At 38.1% G+C, this 21,566-nt stretch overlaps 1 protein-coding gene across 3 annotated transcripts in view; it reads left to right on the top strand.

Annotated features, from left to right (window-relative positions):
* The window catches only part of LOC127412744 (nuclear receptor ROR-alpha B-like), a 70,087-nt gene that overhangs the window by 28,454 nt on the left and 20,067 nt on the right, over positions 1 to 21,566 (top strand). Inside the window, exon 2 of one of the 3 annotated variants that reach the window (XM_051649397.1) lies at positions 12,236 to 12,265. The exons of 1 other annotated variant lie outside the window; for it this stretch is intronic. In XM_051649397.1, the coding sequence (XP_051505357.1) occupies positions 12,236 to 12,265 (30 nt within the window). Of the gene's footprint in view, positions 1 to 12,235; positions 12,266 to 15,817; positions 16,267 to 21,566 lie in introns of those variants that run through there. One more of the 3 variants, XM_051649547.1, reaches the window with a different exon arrangement.

The following is a 21,566-nucleotide window of genomic DNA, read 5'->3' as shown; positions in this document are numbered from 1 at the left end:
TTCATTCTCAATCTGGCCGGGAACTTCAGTTTAAAAGTGATCTTCCGTCAATGCAAAAGTTTCTTGAAGGAGTCATGCCACAAAACAAACTCCAGCCGCTAGACGGAGCCAATGCAAAAAAAAAAAAAAATGGCTCCCAGCTTCCTCAGACAATCAAGTCACTGAACAGCGAGTCAGTCCACTAATATAATAAACATCAAATGGCTTACTCACTCCAATGTATTTATAAAGGAGAGTGCCTGTTTGGGACATGTAAATACTTTGCTGCCATCCCTGGTGTCTATTCTTAATTTGGCCGGAAAACATCAGTGCAAAAGCGATCTTCCGTTGATGTAAGAGTTTCTTACATTACTTGAACCAATCGCGTTTCTCTCTTGTCGAACTCACAAAGTCCGGGAATGAGAAAATATTGTGACTCTTCTAAGAAAGCTTTCCTTTGCTCCTCGCCTGGCGCAACACGAGATCTTTATCGGATGATCTCAGAAATTTGGCCAGAATTGATCGGGGCCTGTCTCTCTCAGCAGATCTGCGAGCCGGGTCTCTGTGAGCTCGCTCGATTTCCAGTTTATGGCCTGTTATGTTCCGAGCAGACTTGGAAAGAGCTCGTCCAGGAATTTCACCATAACTCTGCCCTCTTCATGCTCAGGAATTCCAACAATTCGTATGTTATTCCTTCGGCTTATATTTTCTAAATATTCAAGTTTTTCCAAAATGTGTTCCAAGTCTGTTTTGGGTGCAGGCAGATTAGCGGATAATTCCCTTTCCGATGACTCCAGATAATCGATTCGTTTCTGAAAAATCGATTTCATCTGCGACTCTTGTGACCAACTCAGAGAATTTTGTTTCCATCACCGTAATCGATCGACGTGTTACAGCGAGATCCTCCAAGTCAGCAAAAACCTTCGTCAGCATCACCGAGATGTTGGACAGTTGACACTGAATATCTTCTCCAGACGCGCCATCCAAATCAAGTCCCCGACTTGCAGGCCTGTCAGAGGCCTCAGCTTGAACACGTAAGTATCTTTTAATGTCTCCAGAGTCTGAGGATTTTGACTTCTTTGCCATGTTTACCTTAAAGTGCAAATATGTAACTGGGTGTATCGAATCTCATCGGATTATAACATGAAAATAATTAAAAAACTAGCAAAGTGCACAGAGCTAGTTGCTCACGTGTCTGCTTCTCGCATGGCGTCACGTGTCTCCGTTCTACATACAATCAATTAAAACTCAACCTGCAAATGTATCCAATTGTTTGCCAGCGATGAAGAGGGTGTTTATTAAGTTCAACATCTACTTTTGCAGCTTTTGAAAGACTCAAGGTAAACATTTTTTGAACATTTTCCAAACAAAAGAGTATAAGTATTAACGTTGCATGAAAGAACTTGAAGTACCAGAAAGTATGCATGGTTTTTGGACAGATAGGCTCCATTGGAGTTACCATTTAAATAAATACCATGGTGTACATCAAAGTAACATAGTATTACCCTCTGATACCATAACTGAACCATTGTACTGCCACAGCAGACTAACTTTTTTAAGGTAATTTTGAGAAATTTCTGCTGTCATTTTAGCCTTTTAGATATGCTTTGTTTGGTAATACTACATAATTCCGGGTTCCGGAAGTATTTTTCCGATTTATTTTGTCCATAGATTTTTCATAAAATCCTTCATAAAGTAGTTCTAAGGCATGAACCAACCCAACCAGCTCTGAGGTGAATCACAACATTTTAAACTATGTTTTGAAGCAAAAAATAATTTGAAAATAGGACAGAAAGTTAAAGGTACAAGACTTTGTTCTTACCGTCTTTCACAAGGGCAGGAACTACAATCCTATGATACATTGCAAATGACATAATCGAATATAAAATGATGGAAATATATAAAACTATTGATTTTAGGTTGTTGATTTTAAGTACAGAAACGATATAGACTGACTCGTTTGCGTCATTCACAGTGCTTCATATAATAAGAGTACACTGTTATATTACATTATGCGTTGGCTGTTATATTGAGTGACAGACAGGCAGTGGCATAGCAATTTCGCTTCTAGTCACTGCATGCAAGAAGGTATTAAAATCGCATGTTTATGCCTAGTTTAATTTGCGCATATTTAGCGATCCCAGCTCAGCTCCCCGTCAATGATCGGGCACTCCCATGGCACCAATGAAATTCTCTGCTGCATCCTCTGTGCCGTAACGTAGCAACATGGCAGATTAATATAGAATGTACAGTCAGTGGTGTACGTTTATCAGCTTTTTAAAAGAATCATCAAATCAAAGTTTAGAGTCGAAACTATTTTTTAAATTATTATTCTATTTGTTTAAAAACGGCTCCGTTTATGTTTGACATTGATGATTATAAGGGTTCATCAGTGTGTATGTTTGAGTTCCAAGGTAAAAGGTGTGTGTACAACCAGTACTGGTGCTCTGTAAGTGTAAACCTTGTCAGACATATCAGTGTGATCTTTAAACTGGAGAGAATACCTGTCATCATTGTAACTGACAGTCGCTGATGCCTGCATAGTTAAGAGTTGAAAGAGGAGTTGAAAGAGTCAAACAAAGTGCAGGAAAAAGAGGAGGGAAGTGATATGGCATCTGATTTACCACTGGATTCTTCTGTCTCATGGTCTAGAGGACCATATCTAAGTAAAGCAGGTATTGTAACCTCTGGTATCTGTTTGTCCCCTGTGACCCCTCTTTGACTGAACTGTGAGGTGCCTCTTTTGTTTTAACAAGAAAAAGTTGCAAAATAGCATTAAAAGTAATCCTACAAACTCACATAGAGAAATACATCATGATTATCAGTTCATAAACACTTACTTTTTGATCTTTTCCTCACACAGTGCTAGCTTATGACATCTAAACACTTTTACTATTGTGCATGACTGGTAAGATGATATTTTTTAACAAGTTTAAATAAGTGTGATTAAGTTGCAAGGTAGCTTAACTGATAGAGGGTTAAAGTTGCAATGCGAAGGACCAGGGTACGAGTCCAGCAGAGCACACAGGTCAACACGTGAACTGAAAGTGTCATAGAAGTAACATTATGTGGTTGCTTCAGCAATTGCATTTCTCACTTCACATTTGCTTTTTGTGACACTGTCGATTAGGTTAAGGTCTACAGTTTTCACCTGATATGGCATCCGACTTACAGTTCAAGTCCAGCCATGAACTCAAGCTAACATGTGACATTACGGAGTCATAGAAGTGGCACGAAATGATGTGGTTGGTTCGGAAAATGTGATTTTTCATTTTGCTACTGCATTTTAAAACACTAATGGTTAGGTTTAGGCATTGATATGGTAAGGATGTCTTTTTTAACATCTCATTTATATTTTAAAACACTAATGGTTTGGTTTAGGCGTTGATTTGGTAAGGGTGTCTTTTTTAAACATCTCATTTATATTTTAAAACACTATTGGTTAGGTTCAGGCAAAACTTTTACACTAGGGAGGTATGTTTTAAAAACATACATCTAAAACTCACCTTAAAACCTCATCTGAATACGACACCATTTTACTTGCTTTTGGCGCCCCCAGCTGGACATTTCACTGGAAAACTGCAGCCAAATGTGTTATACAGCATGTAAATTTTGAATTGCAAAAATGTTGTTATGTTCACATAAATTTCATGAGACAAGGCTGCTCAAAACTGCAATATGTTTAATAAATTGCTTTATTTAATTTAGCAAAAATATAGCCACAGTCATGTTATTTTCATGAGATCAGGCTGCTGCAACTCCTCACATGCCCACAAAATGAAGTTTTGTCAAACTCGTAGTAGGAACATTCAGTTTGTGAGCCGGATAATTAGTGCATTGCAAAAATGGGTGCAAATATCAGAAATATCCATAGATAGACAGTCACTAATATTAATGAATGAATAAGACATATTGATTACTCACAGACACAGCTGTTTATTTTTGTGCAGCATAGAGTTACGTATGTTTTAAACAGATGTGGCTAATTTGTCGCATTTTTAAAAAAAATTCTGTTGCACACAATTACTTAAAGCAGCTGCTCCCGATGAAAAAGAAGCCGATTACTGCGTGATTGTGGAGTGCAGAATGCGTCTTGATAGTTGCTGAGTGGCTGAAGGAAAGCAGGGCATTTTATACAGAGATGCGACTGATCTGTGTTTTTTTTTTCTCTCAATGCAATTTTGACCAGGTACAACTTATATTCAGTGCAACTTTATTTCCGCAAAGTACAGTACTATTTATGACCTCTTTATGACCATCTCCGTTTTTTAAAGTATAAAAAATACATGCTTTTTACAGGTTTTCATTTTAGAAATGTATTTGATCAGTTCAGTATTCTTTTGTAAGCAGCTTAGGCTTTAGAGATGTGTAATTTCAGCATAAGAGGGTAAAGGTTTGGGGATTTGTGTTGTTTGTTCAGGACTGAGTCTGTGTGGAGCATGTTTTTGATTGAAGATACTTCTTATCTTGGATTCGGTGCTTTGTTGTGACTGATGAAGTATTTATAGTGCTGAAAAAAGCCATATAACAGGCTTTTATAAAATATCCAAAAGCGTATTCTCATACATTTAAATATCACATAGTAAATTGTAGATAGAAATGTACCTGTTTATTTGTGGATTGTATTGTGAGTTTACAAAACGGTGTATAATTTGTTTGTGCATGTTGTTGCATGTAATTGTGAATTATTACAGTATGCGTTAGTGAGAAATGACAGTTAGTGTGATGTCTCCACCCCCTCACTCCGCTGCTGATCATGCCCACTGTGATCAAACAGAGGGTTTCATGACCCTTAAAGCATGTGAATACTGTACCAAGTAACTCAATGTGATAAAACATTAAGCTGAACTGTATATAAGATCAAGTTGCCAAGCGTTTCCTAACTAAGATAAAATCTTAAATATTTATGTTACTACATCCCTGACTAAACCCCTAACACAGTCACCTCACCTGAACCATGATATCTGTTTCAAAAGAGAGTCCAAGTCTAGCCATGAGATATAAGCTCTTATATCAGTTTACAGAGTTACTGTATCAAACTCTCATTAGTGAACAACCTTTTACCCTTCATAGTGAGCAGGGCTTGAAAACTCTTCAGCGTGCAGAAGTGAACTCAACCAAACTCACACGAACGCATTCAACCCTACATAACTCTGACACACAAAATCACATGAGTATGCATTCAAGTTAGGGTCGGCTTTGCTAAACATCAGTAAATTAAGTAATCAGGCCCCCAGGGTTCCAGTTGAAGAGACATCTGTCTGTTTCCCTGCAAGAAGACCGGTAACACATAATCATCATCAACCAACGTGTTCTCATGAGAATTCGTATGTATTCTTACGTAAAGTTTGGTTCAAGCAAACGTGCATTCTTTTACCTTTGCATAGACACCGAAACGTATTGACAGCATCTAAACGTCATCGTTTTACGTATTAACACCTATAGAAACGTACAAATGTTTACGTGTACTGTTTAAATGGATTAATATTGAATAATTCATAAATTAATCTGTTAAATACATTTAATTTATAATAAATGAGATTAGTTAAATGCCATCACATTTATTTAATGCAGTTGACATTACAATATGACATTTTAACAGTTTCATTGATTTCTGCTGACCTATACAATGTTTTAAAGGATTACATCACTTTCGTACATGTTTGTATGTTTGAAATATTAACGTTCAAATAGCTACGTATAGTAATAAGATCAGGCTGCATCAGCAGTAAACTGTTACATGTCAGTGGCTAAAAAAGTAAATGATCAGTTTTGCATCATTGAAAGATTGTGCGGTCTCGTGAAAATAAAAACACATGCTTTATAAAACATTATTCAGTGGTTTAAATGTTGAATACGTGTCTGGTTTAAACAGGATTGAGAGAATCACCATGTGAGTAGTTTTACCTTAAACCCGTGGGCTGTTTTTCTGTGTCGTTCTGCACTGACTAATCTCTCAAATAGTCTGAAAGCAAACATGTTCTCCCCTAAAAGCCATCCTAAAAAATTTTATAACCCAGTATGCCCCCCGCTTTCCACCAAATGACACATTTTAAAACCAGTGGGCTGTGCTCTCGTAGCCTGAGGTCAATGCTACTAATCTCACTTAAAAATCTGTTGAATGTGCAGGTTTTACAGACTCTAGTGTATTAATTATTATGGATTGACTGCTTTGTTGTGATAATAAACCACATAAAGATCTAATATGTCTCTCATGTAGATAAATGAGTAGTTGACATAAAATGTCTATGAACTTTTTTTTAAACCATTAAACTTCAAGATTTTCGGTTAAATGCATGAGGGAAATTGTATATCTTAGGTCCAACAACTGGTTGGCAATTCTTTAAAATTTCTACCATTTTAGAACACAATGAATAGAATTTGCAAATTACTTCCTTTTGTTTTTATTAGAATTTTCAGAATCAGAATTGCTCTGTAATGGAAGGTAAAATTGTATTTAAAAAGTACTATTTTGCTAAAAAATTTTTAGATGGAATATAGCATGTAACACCGCAGGATATGTCAGTTTGTCAACTACCCATACTGTATATCAAATTAGTATGTAAGATTACATTTAAATGTTCAGTTTTTAAATCCAGCAAAACAAAGCACTGGCCCTTAGCCTGCTGGAAGGCAAATGAGATAACCATTTAACCATTTAAAGAACATTTTTCAGGGTACGAACTGCCTGTCTGACCTTTGCTTTCTGTAATGTTTCAACGTTATTGCAGTCTTAAGAATTACAAGAACATTTCAGTGTGAACAGACAGAGACAAAGAGACTCAGGGGGAGGCTGTTTTAGTTGGAGACTGGGGAGTTAAACCAATTAGAAATGGGTAGAAAGAAAAACGACTGGAGATTTGCTGTCATTTCGCTGCAGTGCATCATCAGATCTGCAGCCTCTTCTCACTTAGCATTGTGAAGATGGGAAGGAGACAAAGAAGGAATAGATGGATAAGTAAAGGTTCACAGTCAGTTTCTCTCTTTTCATCGTTCTTAGTTTCAGCTGGAGAGGAATAATGAATGAGCCTCCTCAAAAGCAGCAAGCCAGAATGTTTGTTCTGGTCCAACTGTAAATAAGACTTGAATAAGAGCAATCAGTTTAATGAATAAACTTGTTAAAGCATTGTAACAAAGTTCGTGATGGGGTGCAAGGAGGAATCGGGAGACGGCAAAATTAAACTCCAATAGGTAATTTATTTTACACTCAAAATTCGCTTTAATCGCACTGTCAACACATGCTCTCTCTGGGTGTGTGTGTGGGTAGCTCTCCCTCCTCACTGGCGTCTGGCTTGCTCTTAAACCCCGTCTCCACTCTCACTGCAATGACAAACAGCTGTTAGAGGCAATCATTGCTAGGTGATGATCCTTACTGTTCTCATCTCCCAATCTCGCTCCCCATTCACAAGCCGGCGCTCAACCACGCCCCCACCACCACAAGCATCAAGAAATTTTAAGATGCTAGTTAAAGCCTCATTTACATCTAGTAGTAGAATACACAGTGATATCACTTTCACATACATGATGTAATGTATCCTTAAATGTTCATCTTTACAACTGAAGTGCAACATTTGAAAGTACCTGTCAGTTACCACATTATATAATACCTACCATTAAAAAAAAAAAAAATCATCTTTCATTTGGTTATTGCTTATATGTATCTTATTTGCCTCATGCTGTGTGCCCTAAATTGAACATGAACCCTTTTAGTAGTGTGTCTAATTTACAAGCATATTTAAATTAATCAGAATCTGAATCAGAATGAGCTTTATTGCCAAGTATGCTTACACACACAAGGAATTTTTCATGGTGACAGAAGCTTCTAGTGCAAAGAGAATGCAACCATATATACATACATACAAACATCTACATTTAAACATACATACATATAGTGAAATAAAGATTAAAAAAAATAAGACATAACAGATAAATAAAAAGTGAAATATACAATAGAGCAATAATGTTGTTCGACTATTTTATATACACAGTGAAGTGCAGGTGATGTAATGTATTGAATAAGAGGTAGGATATGTTAAAAATATATATAAATTAAATATAGATATAAGTAGGAATGGATGGATTGACTATTACACATGGTTGTATTGACAAAAAGGAAAGTATTTGGGGGCAGTTTTAACTATTCATGAGGTGGATTGCCTGAGGGGAAAAAACTGTTCCCGTGCATGGATGTTCTGGTGCTCAGTGCTCTGTAGTTCGAAAAGCAAGTGTGCTGGGTGAATGGGGTCAAGAGTGATTTTACCAGGCCTTTTCATCACTCTGGATGTGTACAGTTCTAGCAGGGTGGGTAGGGGAGCACCAATAATCCTCTCAGCGGTACAAACTATACTTTGAAGTCTTATGGTGTCTGACTTAGTAGTTGAACCAAACCAGACAGTTATAGAAGTGCAGAGGACAGACTCAATGACTACTGAGTAGAACTGTATCAGCAGTGCCTGTGGCAGGTTGAACTTCCTCAGCTGGCGAAGGAAGTACAACCTCTGCTGGGCCTCTTTCACAATGGAGTCAATGTGTGTCTCCCACTTCAGGTCCTGTGAGATGGTATCGCCCAGGAACCTGAATGAATCCACTTCAGCCACCGTGCTGTTTAGAATGGTGAGCGGGGTTAATGCTGGGGTGTTCCTCCTAAAGTCCACTATCATCTCCACTGTTTTGAATGTGTTCAGCTCCAGGTTGTTTTGACTGCACCAGATGGCCATCTGTTCAACCTCCCTTCTGTTTGCAGACTCATCGTCATCTTGGATGAGGCCAATGACAATAGTGTCATCTGTGAACTTCAGGAGCGTAACAGAGGGGTCCTTGGCAGTGCAGTCGTTTGTGTAGCGGGAGAAGAGTAGTGGGGAGAGCACACATCCCTGGGGGGCACAGTGCTGATTGTACATGTGCTGGAGGTGAATTTCCCCATTCTCACTAGCTACTGCCTGTCTGTTAGAAAGCTGGTGATCCACTGACAGATAGCAGAGCTCCAGACAAAAAAAAAAAAAATACTTAGGTGCCATTGGCTCCTAAACTAAAACATTAAGGAGCCAAATGGCTGCTTTTAGTAGCCAAATCACAGATTTTCTCGATTAAGATTGCTGTTCAGAAACAAGATAGAAAGCTGAAGAAAAGGAAGTCAGCTGATAACCCATTCATCAAAGGTTTAATAAACAGTATATATAGTTGAGAAGATAAGTTTGCATTCCCTTTTGTCTCATAAATGTTCACACCCCTTTCATAATTTATACAAATATAAGATTTTTTTTTAATTTAGTACTGCTCTTCAGAATCTACATTACAGATATTTACATATAGTATGCATATAGTAGTGTGTTGTCTTCTTGAGCATCAATGAATGTTTGCACCTTGTGTAATAGTTGTGTACAAGTTCCTCTATTGTCTTAAGTGTCAAAGGCTTGATTATATATAATTTTAATAAATAAAATATTGCCTTAGTCTTTCTTTACTGTTACCGGATGGCCCCAGACACAGAGACTACAAGAGTGCAAATTGAATGAAATCTCAGATGCCGTTTATTGTGCTACTCCAGTCCCAATCAATAATTACCAGAAGAAAAGAAGTGGTACACAATACGGGACTTTTAATTATAAAGAAGCACGAAATACACATGGGACTCTTATTTTGAAATGTCTGCCCTCCCAGTTGTGAGCTCACTGACGGCTGATTCGCTGAGAAAGTGAAGCTGATTCAAACTGCTAACCTGAGCTCATGAGTTCAGACCCTCAGTTCTTTTCGGGTGATTCATGAAAAAGATCCAGTTCAAAAGAGTAATTTGTTTACGACTCTCTCATGCTGGAAAGCGGCGCGAGACACACTGGTGCGTGCTCTAAAGATGTATTCAGTAGCTCACAAGATGAAATCTGACAAAACCGCATATGAACGCATACAACCCAACTGTTGCCAACGCCGACTAGATTTTAAATTATTGTCACAATTATTTTTGGCCGGATTTGCGACCATTTTAGTCGCAGTCTGGAGCCCTGGATAGAGGTGGGAACAGAGAGTTGGGTTAATTTAGTACATAGGAGAGCAGGGTTGATGGTGTTAAAAGCCAAACTGAAATCCACAAAAAGGATCCTTGCATATGTCCCTGGTCTGTCTAGATGTTGAAGTATGTAATGCAGTCCCATATTGACTGCATCATCCACAGACCTGTTAGCTCGATAAGCAAACTAGAGGGGATCCAGAAAGGGTCCAGTGATGTCATTCAGGTGGGCTAACACCAGTCTCTCAAATGACTTCATGACCACAGATGTCAGAGCAACGGGTCAGTAGTCATTAAGTCCTGTGATTTTGGGTTTCTTTGGGACGGGGATGATGGTGGAGCATTTGAAGCAGCAGGGAACTTCACACTGCTCTAGTGATCTGTTGAAGACCTGTGTGAATATTGGGGCCAGTGGGTGAAACACCATCTGGGCCCTGTGCTTTCCTTGACTTCTGTTTCCGGAAGACCCGGCACGCATCCTCTTCACAGATCCTAATTGCATGTTGAGCAGCAGGAGAGGGGAGGAGGGGGGTTTTAGGTGGTGTAAATGTTTGTGCGATGTGAAGGTCGGAGCAGGTGTGGGGTGTGAGACTGTGCTTTTCAGATCTACAGTAAAACACATTCAGATCGTCAGCCAGTTGTTGATTCCTTACAGAGTTGGTGGATGGTGTCTTGTAGTTAGTGTTGTCCTTCATGCTTCTCCACACTGATGCAGGGTCGTTAGCTGGTTTGGCACAAATGACTAGTTAATGCTTTACTGATTGACAGTTGCCATTTACCACTTGTATTTGGTTATGAGATGAACAGTGATATTTGTATAATAAGTCATGACAGATTGTATTTCTCACAGATGGACACTTTGCATCACAATAGCAGTCTTGGCTGTCGTACAAAAGCCCTGATTAAAGGGAGTGAATGGATTAATGGTGATTGACTGTGCTGGCCTTAGTTGCACTGAATGTTACTGTAAGAGCGTAAACCAGCGGCTGTATTGGCTCAGGATAACAGAGTTCCTTTAGGTCTTTCCAATGTGATTCATAAACATGACTACATACTTAATGCAGTATACAGTATGTACTCTTTCATTACTAGTGATAATACTATATATCGGCCAAAGGAATAGTTCACCCAAAAATTAGCTTGAAATCATGATTGCCGGTTAGACTGTTGATGTCAAGTTTTAGTTATAGTTATAGTGAAAAGATGGTTATTTTTTGGTCTGTTCTCATTTAAAATCGATTAGATTGCTTCAGAAGACATGGATTAAACCACTGGAGTCTTGTGGATTACCTTTATGGATGCATTGGACAAACAGACATCATATCTCCATTAAATACATGTATCTTTGTTTGTGTTCTGCGTTTGTGTTTTTATCACTTAATTGAAGGCTAATTTATCTTTTATATGTGTATCAAAATAATTCGACATTTTTTTTTAAAAGTGCAATAATTTTTTTTTCTTTACTCATATAAGAGCAAAGGTGTGAACCTGCACACAAGTTCAATTTGGCTTTGACAGTGTGAACAGAGAAAATAAGCTAGAAAGGAACCTGCAAATGAAATTAACATTAACATTACTGAATATACGAAAAGAATAGTAATCACAGTGTAATGCAACAAATAAAAGGATTGTATCACAACTCAAGGATAGTGGTAATATCATTTGGAGACCTCCATGACAAATCCTACTTCTAGAAACACACTTCAGAACTTACTCTCTTCCCATATGTTTTAAAACAAAAAGCTTTATTTTAAATTTACAGAGCTTATTCTGAAAAATAAAAAGGTTTATGATCCATTTTCTACAAGATTGTTACTTTGCAATCAGGGACAAGGCAGAATAAACTAGAGGTAGGCCGATATTTCGTCTTACCGATTAATCGGTGGCGATAGTGGCTTTTTAGTTATCGGCAAAAATCTATGGCAATAGTTGCCGATATTTTGTCATTTCAAAATAAGAGTGTGTTTTGGGCTAGTTAATACTTTTGGGATTTTGGTTGAACAATAAACTGCATCTGGGATTTTATTCATTTAGGACTCTTTGTCTGTGCCCGTCATAGTAAGGAAAGAACAAGCCTTTTTTTTACATTCTATAATTCAATTTTAAAAAATATCGGCCGATTAATTGGTGATCTGCTTTGCCCAACACCTTTTGTTGTCAGTATCGGCAAAATCCACTATCGGTCGACCTCCAGAATAAACTATATTACATGCTCTGTTTAATATTATTTATTTTATTTCTTGTCTTTTTCAGATGTGTCTTCAGCCAAGAAAACACACACATGTAAGTACTGTATAGTCTTCATGTCAGAATATATTCATGTGGCAACTGAATTTCATGCAACATGTTCCATCTGCCTGAGCAAAAAAACAAGAAGCTGTTACAAAAGTAATTAAAAGGGGTGGAGATACCAAACTTCTAGAATACAAAGAACGTTAACACCCACTTTTGACAACTCAGCAAACTCTTCAGTTTAAAAATATTCTTCGGTTTAATGTGAGAAAGTGACAAGATGCATGCTTTGATCGTCAAGACAGCACAGATAAGATGATGATAATGAACCCTAGTATAAAGAGTGCTACCTCTCACCACCTCCCATCATTTTTTCAGTGGGGTTTTATTTCCCAAGTAAAAGGACAATTATAGTTGTTGCAGCTAAGATCCATGTGAGATATACATTGCAGTATCTTCATAAACTACTTTGTTGTGGTGTGTTTACCAGTTTTACCAGCACTGTAACTAATCTTTCTTACCTCCTCTCACACCCCACACCATGTTTACATGCACACTCTAGCAACAAACACACAAACAGACTCTCTCTCATAATACCTACTGTGCTGTATATGCACTGAAGCTACGTTTTGGTAGACATGGTTGAATCCCTATTTATTCCTCAAAATGAGTACATTATATACAAATAGACACCTCTATATGCCCAACTGCCCAAATTAATTAATCTTTTAATCACACTTTTGATATCATAGAATAACAGAAAAGAGTGATTTCTCATATGTTTGTTTCAACGTGATAGTTTTGCTAACATAACAGTACAACATGGGTCAAGGCGAGAGGAGCTGTTTGAAAATAACTGCACACTAGTGGGATGCATCTGTGGTTTACCAATAGAGACTTCCTGTTTGTGCACTGACTGATTTAAAATCCCCTTTACTGGCTGAGATGTGCCATGTGTACTTGAACGTACTGGAAGCAAAATGTTACATATAAAGAGAGTGTAACCCATTCAGAGTAGAAATGGTGTATAAATGGTGTGCTGTTCCGCCCTTAGTTCCATATTGCATTCTGTTCTGAAATAAGATAATTTTTCTTTCATGCATTCTGTTGTGTGATAGTCACTGTGGGTGTTTGTACATGTGTGTTTGTGTGTGTGCGCATGTGTTTTGGTGTTTGCGTTGGAGACACCAAGCAAACAAGCAGCAGCTGAGAGCGTGTATTAGCATGTCTTGCCTGCCGAAGTTAAACTCATTCCTGGGTGAGCTTGTGTTCAGGATTGCAGACGGATGGATTTCTCCCTCAGACTCTCTCAGAAACCAGAACCTCGTCCTCAATCTGCCGAAACAGCACTGGCATCTCTATTTCAACTATTTAATCCTCAGTTGCACTGTGTGTGAGAGATCTTTCTAGAAGCAATGAACATTAGAGACTAGACTAGGGTATATTTACATTGAAGGGGTAGTTCGCTAAAAAATTTAAATTCCGACATCATTTAATCACCCTCTGACTTTCTTTCATGGAACACAAAAGGAGTTGTTAGGCAAAAATGACAGCCTCAATCACCATTCACTTTCATTGTATGTCCCATTGTATTTTCATTTTTGGATGAACTATATATCCCTTTAACACAGCGAGTGTCGTCAGCTCCCAAGATACATGTTTCTCTATTGTCATTTCAGGTGTTTAAGGTTACAAAACCGGCTTCTTTGTAACATGTTGCCTGATGACATCAGCCAGCAGATTCTTATGTAGAGCTTGTGTGTTGTGTAATAACAGTGATTCTCACAACCGCAAAGGTGGTTTTGCATGATACGTGGCTCAGTTACTCTTCTTTGAGCAAATCTTTTTGCAAAGGGTGTTGGGAGGTCTGCTGGGTCCTGGCCAGGTCATTAGCATTCAGATGGCCCTGTTCCCCTCAGATTCAGCCAGACCTGTATTAAGCTACATATCTGTGCATGTGCCCGTACCCCACACGCATTTGGGTAGAATTCCAAATATGCTAGTTATCCTGTAGGTAAACATATTCAGTTTCAAATCACTGCTGTGCTTTTGATGGTCAAAGTCCCTTTCAAGGCAAGTCAGTCCACTTGGCGGTCATCTTTGGAACACTCCCGGGCAGCTATTTTCTATGGATAAGTGGCATAAAAGTACAGCTCCTATCTACTTTAGTGTAGAAGGACCGAAATCTCCAAAACAGTTGGTCAAGATTACGATCAAAGGACATATTTGTAATCAGCAGTGAAATCTGACAACAATGGTATCATAAATTGTGCTTTATCTCAGATCATGATAAAACCGCAATTTTTCAGGCTGGTCCAGCTAATGCACGTTAATTGACAGCCGATGTTTGTATCTAAAAGTTGATTCGATATTTTACCTGTAAGGCGGGACTTCCTTTTCTACATCCGCCATATTGTGTGTTCCAATTTCTCCCATTCATTTTAAAAAGAAGTGCTCTGTCTCGGGCTAAATAGTCCCTAAATAGTCCATTATGTTGGGACAAAAACAACAATGATTTTAATTAGCGGTTGACTGCTGATTATGGATTTTTAATAGCCAATGCAGAGTCTGATATCTAGAGAGTGGCCAATGACTGCTGATATAGATTTATATCTTTCTTAACATATAGAGATAAAATACACACATAAAATACTATTTTATATATATGAGACAAAATTTAAGAAAGGTGCCCTCAGTTTTTTCCTCATTAAAAAGTTTTACTTCTAAAGAAATTAATAATCATTTCGAAGCGTACAGTATGTATTAAGTCATAACCACTCACATGAGATGAAGATTTATTTATTTCAGTAACCTTATAAAAGCTGTTTTATTCTACATAGAGAGGGTCTCCTCATGGGGGCTGCCATGATTGGATCACATGACCAGCCGGATACTTCTTGCTTAATCTCTGTAACCGCTCTGTTATTGGACACTTTCACTCATGGATTAAATTAACACTCCAAGGTATCTTACAGTTTGTCTGCTTTTGAAGGGTGAAAAGTGCATTTATGAGATGGATATAAATAGACATTTATTCAGGACATTGTATACTCTGTATTGTATATGCTATGATGGAGTATCCAAGTCAATCATCACTTATATGGTTTATGATTGTAGGCTACAGATGCTCTATGCGTCACCATGCCACCATGTCAGAAATTATTTTTTTATTAATCTCTCAAAATCAAATACACAAGTAGCTCTAAATCAATCACAAGATAGGATAGTTCCTTTAGTAGATTCTATAGTGTCTATCGTCTCTCTAAATTTTATAATTACCGTTTCAAGTTTTGGAATTGCTGGAAGTGTTTTCTTTATGCTCTGTGTCTTCAGAGCTGATTTTGTGTTTATGTGTTTTTTTTTTTTTTTTATACCGCATATTAGCTACACATTCAATAACCCTCGCATCAGAGACTGTGAATACAGATATCTGACAGCTACAGGTCACTAAAGAGTCTATCACTAAACCCAGTCTATCTAAACTAGATAGACAGTCTAGAATAAAATATTATTAAATATATAAAATGTTAGTTATAATAGAGGCATTCACTATGGGTGCATTTTAAATATGTGGGGCATTTTTGCGCTGATTAATTGTTGACCCTGCCATATGCAACACTCTCCTGAATAGAAAGGGGAAACAAAAGTGTTTCAGTTTGCTTTAAAACTGTGAAGCATTAAATGTTCACCTCATGCAGCTTCCTGCATGAAGTATTATGAAAACATTGCACAGCAGAGCAGGGTGAGCCAACACCAGCCCTTAAAAACCAAAGCATGACAACTGAAGACTCACTCACTGATCCCTCATTGGATGACACAGCTGTCACTCAAGGGTCGGAGGACAGGATTTTCATTCTTATGTCACAGTCACATGGATTCTCATGCGGTAAAGACAAGAGGCAGAGGGAGGTAGAGCAGTGCTCCAGTCAGCCACACACGACTGCTCTCCACACCACGTTCAAACCAGCACATGCTCTGGAGACGAGGCTACTGACGCTCCTCTGCATGAGCACGGAGACTCAGGATGTACTTAATGATCACAGCCATGAAAGGTAGGAGAGGGACTGTAAGTTATAAGGGATAAGCCATGGGTGTGTGTGTGTGTATGTATATGTGTTAGTGAGTGACTAATGTCTGTATGCTTTTTTGTATGTATTGCTGTTGTGTTTATGTTTTTTTTTTAATGTTTTGAGCTGTTAATGTCCCTGGTTTGCTGGTTTGGCTGTTTTGGTTTTGAAAAGACTGGCTGGAACCCTCTTTTGCATGTTCATTTACATGCCTTGTTTGATTTTGAATTGCAAAGTGAATATTAGATCTTTTGTGATTTATAGCAGTGCATAAAAGCCATGAGTGTTTGTGTGTATTGTTTGTGAAGGAATAACTCAGTCCAGTTAAAACTATTTTAAGCATAAGTTAATAAGTCAGTGAGTGTTTGGACCGCCCATTGATGTGATGCGATTCGATGCCGTTATCTGACAGCTAATGCATGGGTGGCCATGTTGATTCTTTGGCATGGGAATTTTGCCATGTTGGATGATTGGGGAATGTTGTTTCTCTGACCTATTTATGGCAGAGGCAGGGGTGGACTGCTGTAAGCATGGCTGGCTGTTTATTCCTCCAACGGCTGTGTTTTACTTAATCCCCCCGCCCCCACTCTGAATCACCACACACACATTTGCGCATATACACACTCATACACAGGCAATGCAAAGTCTTGCTGGCAGCTGTCATCATCTATTAGTGATAAGGGATAGGGCAGTGGAAGAGCCATGCTGTGAAAGCCTCCGCTTCTCTTTCACATAGATTACAGATTACTTCAATACTTCACTTGTGTCGTCCTACACCGTTTTTAGATTAAATAACAGTGTTAGTTTATCAATTAACATTTACGTGTTAGATCTTTGTGAAAGTAAGTATCTTTCTCAAAGCTCAACAGTAAGGATTTTGTTCTGCAGGCCTGGTTGGGCCAGTAGTTTAGATTTTCACTTGGCCTGCCAATATTTTCCTGCCCCACCACAAAAATAAATTATTTGTTTGATTATTTGAATGTTACATTTAAAAATTGAATTAAGAGCTAAGAAATTATACAGCTACTGTATAATGTAGTTTCATGACGTTGTATTAATAAATGCATTTTTGTTGTAAAGCAATGTATACAATGTTAATATGATGCAAAACCTACCTGATTGGTTTGTAATTTTCAACTCATTCATCTATATTAGCCAGCTAGATGTTAGTTTAAATCAGCAGAACAGAACATAACAGTCTGGTTCTGGAAGTTTAAATCCCATTCATTTATTTTCATAAGGGAATTGATTATTAATGATAAATTGTAAACTTTTAAAGACAGACCTACCGTGAGCTCTGATTTTGGTAATCTATTTTGTACGCTTCTGTTAGCTGAGATTAATGCAGTCAAGTCGGTCTCCATACACTCTCATACTACATTTGTATTTGTATCTTTATATTTAGCTTTATATTTTAAATTAATTGATTATACAGTATAATTATAATCAACAACTTTAAATCAATAGTTTTATGGTTTTCTGTAATGTTGTTGTTTATTATTTATTTGATTGCATCATTCGCAATGCTTTGTTGGATTGTAGTTCCTTCCCTCATTAAAGATGTGAAGTACACAGTCTTGTACCTTTTGTCATTTGTGTCTAATTTTCAAATACTTTTTGCTTCAAATCAAAGTTTATGTCATGTCGTGATTTACTTCTGAGCTGGTTGACTGGTTAATGGTTTAGAACAATTTTTCTTACTTTTGGGGGCTTTTCCACTGCACGGTACAGCTCGACTCGACACTGTTTGCTTTTTGGAGGTTTCCCACTGTGGATAGTACCTGGTACCTGATACTTTTTTTAGTACCACCTCGGTCGAGGTTCCAAGTGAGCCAAGCCGATACTAAATGTGACGTCAAAACCCTGCAGATCACTGATTGGTCAGAGAGAATTGTCACTACCAGCATCACTGGATTTGCGACACGGGACATCAACCCGCTAGTTTTAAAGTTAGCAACAGCGACAGCAATATCATTTGTTCACGTGACTTTTGAATTGTAAAAAGAAATGGCTGTGCGCAAAACCCACGCCGTGGTCAATAAACGAGGTGCAGATGTTCCTCTCGTTAGCGAAACAACTCGAAACGAAATAGTCTTTCAGGAAGTGTCTCAGCTGTTGGCCGCACACGGCTACCAACGGACCTACCAACAGTGTAGGGAAAAGTTAAAAAAAACTTAAAAGTGACTACAGAACCATCAAGGACCACAACAGCCAGACTGGTTCAAACAGAAGAAAGTGGAAGTGGTTCGACCAAATGGACACTATCTATGGCAATAGACCGGCGAGCAATGGGAGGGAGAGTGTCCTGGACTCGGCCACGGCATTGTTGGAATCCACGATGGAGGATGGTACATTTTGTTACATTAACTCTATATTCTGCTTGAAAGCTTCACTTTATTTAGTTGACCAGCTACTGGAAAGCTTGCTTCTAAAACAACCAGGCCAATTTAACTGTTACACTTGTGTAAAATCACCATGCAACAACTGCTTTATGCAGCACAATGAGCTAGTAGCTAACAGCTTGCGGTCATGTTATTGTTTATGGTCAGTAATGTTTGTGTCACGTTTAAGATGATATCACGGCAGTAGAGGCGGTGCAACTATGATGAGCAGCCTATAATCCCACCCATGTTGAGGCAGCACTAAACTGCAGTGGAAAAGCAAGCTCAGAAAAGTAAAGCGAGTAGAGTTGAGTCGACCCATAATGTGCAGTGGAAAAGTGCCATTTGTATACGTCCATTTGGAACTTTTATGAAATCCCTCTGGAAACATAACAGAGAAAAATGCTTCTGGAACCAAGACAGCTGAAAAGGTGGATGGGCACTATTGTGTTTTGTTCACAGAAAACAAAATGTTTGTCTGCAATGGATAAAACACATGCTCATGATCAATGTATGTAGTGAAAATGCATAACTGGCCTGATTTGTCAAGTGATAGTTCTGTCAAATGGCCTGGAACTCACTCTCTCATGACCAGTGTGCCATCCTTATTGTTGAGCCCAGTCTCCTCTTCAGGGCTGACCTGCTTACATCATAGTGAGCAGAGGTTAATTGGATAGAGCTTCACCCTGAGCTGACATGCTGGGATTGTGAACAACTGAAACTATTGAACACACTTAGGAAAACACTGGGCTTATTTAGTGTCAGATTATGGTTAACCTTCTTGTTAACTGTCTAGAATGAAAGGGCTCGGTCACCATTCAGTTTAGCATGAGCAATGAGGCAGCCACGTTCTTAAGAGTGGATCTTTTTTTAATTTTATGTCGGTTTCTCTTTGCCTAATGGCATTATGACTGTAATGAATGAATATGTGATAGGCAAATAAGTAAATAATGACACTTTGTATGTGAGCGTGTGTGTTGACAAACTATTTGTTTTATGAGGGCACAAGGTGCACTGAATTTAATTATGACTTAATATGTGACGGAATTTTCCTTTCTCCTTTATGAGCCAAGTGTTTGTCTCTGTGTGATACAGTGTTGTCAACATATTACAGAAGCCCCCAAAGGGTAGGAGGGAAGGGGGAGGGAATGTGTGTGTGTGTGTGCAGGCTTTGACATTGGTTGTGCCCTGTTTTATGTTTCCTACATAGACAGAACATCAGCACTTTCACACCAGGAGAGAAACCAAACATGTTAAACCACATCTTATGAGGAGGAAGCGACACTTGCAAACAGAACAACTGTGTGTGCTTAAATATTTACATGTGAGAATCCATGTTCTTACCTGTATTTTTGAGGGTTGCTCACTTGTAAAATATTGGTTTATTTATAGGAATGGGTCTGTAAAACGGATTTTAAAAAAAGTGACTGACCGATGAGTTTTTCAACAGACAATGAACATGTTTACATGCACGTTCTTGAACCAATGTTTAAAAAGGAAACAATATATAAGATCATAAACAAGGCAAAAAACAATTGGCACAAAATAGATTTTTGGCTATTACCCAGATTTCCTGTTACTTGTAAACACCTTAACTGGCATTTTTCACAGCTTATCCAATAAGCACAAGTGTTGTCTGCATGACCGCTTATGTTATGACATCAAAAGCAAAGAATAACCCCATGATTTCAAACCACATGTAAACAAGTTTTTTTTTTTTTTTGCCGTGGTCAGATTTTTTGAATAAGCTGTTTTCAGCTGATTATCAGCATATTACTGTGCTTGTAAATGCACACAATGGGCACATTTACATACACAATCTTACACCAATTAAACGTTATAATCCGACAATGCATAAGGTTATGTAAACCCCTTAAACAGTTTTCCTTTAATGGGGTAAGATAATAAACACTTTAAGCAAAAACCATCGGCACACATAGATTTTTGCCCATTACCCCGATTTCGCTCCATATGTAAACACCTTTACAGCCTTTCAGCTTTCCAATTATGCACCGGGGTTGCTTGCATGCCTGTTAAAGGGTTAGTTCACCCAAAAAATGAAAATTCTCTCATCATTTACTCACCCTCATGCCATCACCCATGTGTATAACTTTCTTTCATCTGCTGAACACAAACGAAGATTTTTAGAAGAATATCTCAGCTCTGTAGGTCCCTACAATGTAAGTAAATAGGTACCAAAATTTTGAAGCTCCAAAATCCACATGGGGCAACATAAAAGTCAAGACTCCTGTGGTTAAATCAATGTCTTCTGAAGTGATATCGTAGGTGTAGGTGAGAAACAGTCTTTTTTTTTTTTTTTTTTCTAACTATAAATTCTCCTCCCTGCTCATTCAATCTCCACTTCACTTTCACTTTCTCATTCTTCTGGTTTTGGTGATTTGCATTCTTCGTGCACGTCGCCCTCTACTGGGCAGGGAGGAGAATTTATGATAAAAATTGACTTAAAAATGTATTTGTTTCTCACCCATACCTATCATATCGTGTCTGAAGATATGGATTTAACCACTGGAGTCGTATGGATTACTTTTATGCTCCCTTTATGTTGATTTTGGCGCTTCAAAACTTTGGTACCCATTCATTTAAATTTTATGGATCTACGGAGCTGAAATATTCTTCTAAAAATCTTAATTTCTGTTCTACAGAAGAAAGAAAGTCATACACATCTGGGATGTCAGGAGGGTGAATAAATCATGAGAGAATTTAAATTTCTGGGTGAACTGTGCCTTTAACACCATAAGCAGAGAATAACATGATGATTTCAAATCTCATGTAAAAGTGTTTTTCTTACTTTGATTTTAGGTAGTTATCGGTGTTTTGGTATGCATTTAAATGCGCTTTGGCAGGGTGAGCAAAAGACAGACACAGTGGGTGTGGCGTCCAGCC

Source organism: Myxocyprinus asiaticus, chromosome 1, assembly GCF_019703515.2.
Source record: "Myxocyprinus asiaticus isolate MX2 ecotype Aquarium Trade chromosome 1, UBuf_Myxa_2, whole genome shotgun sequence".
In the NCBI taxonomy this organism is placed as follows: domain Eukaryota; kingdom Metazoa; phylum Chordata; class Actinopteri; order Cypriniformes; family Catostomidae; genus Myxocyprinus; species Myxocyprinus asiaticus.
Note: the sequence above shows the minus strand (reverse complement) of the source record. Positions and strands in the feature narration are given on the sequence as shown.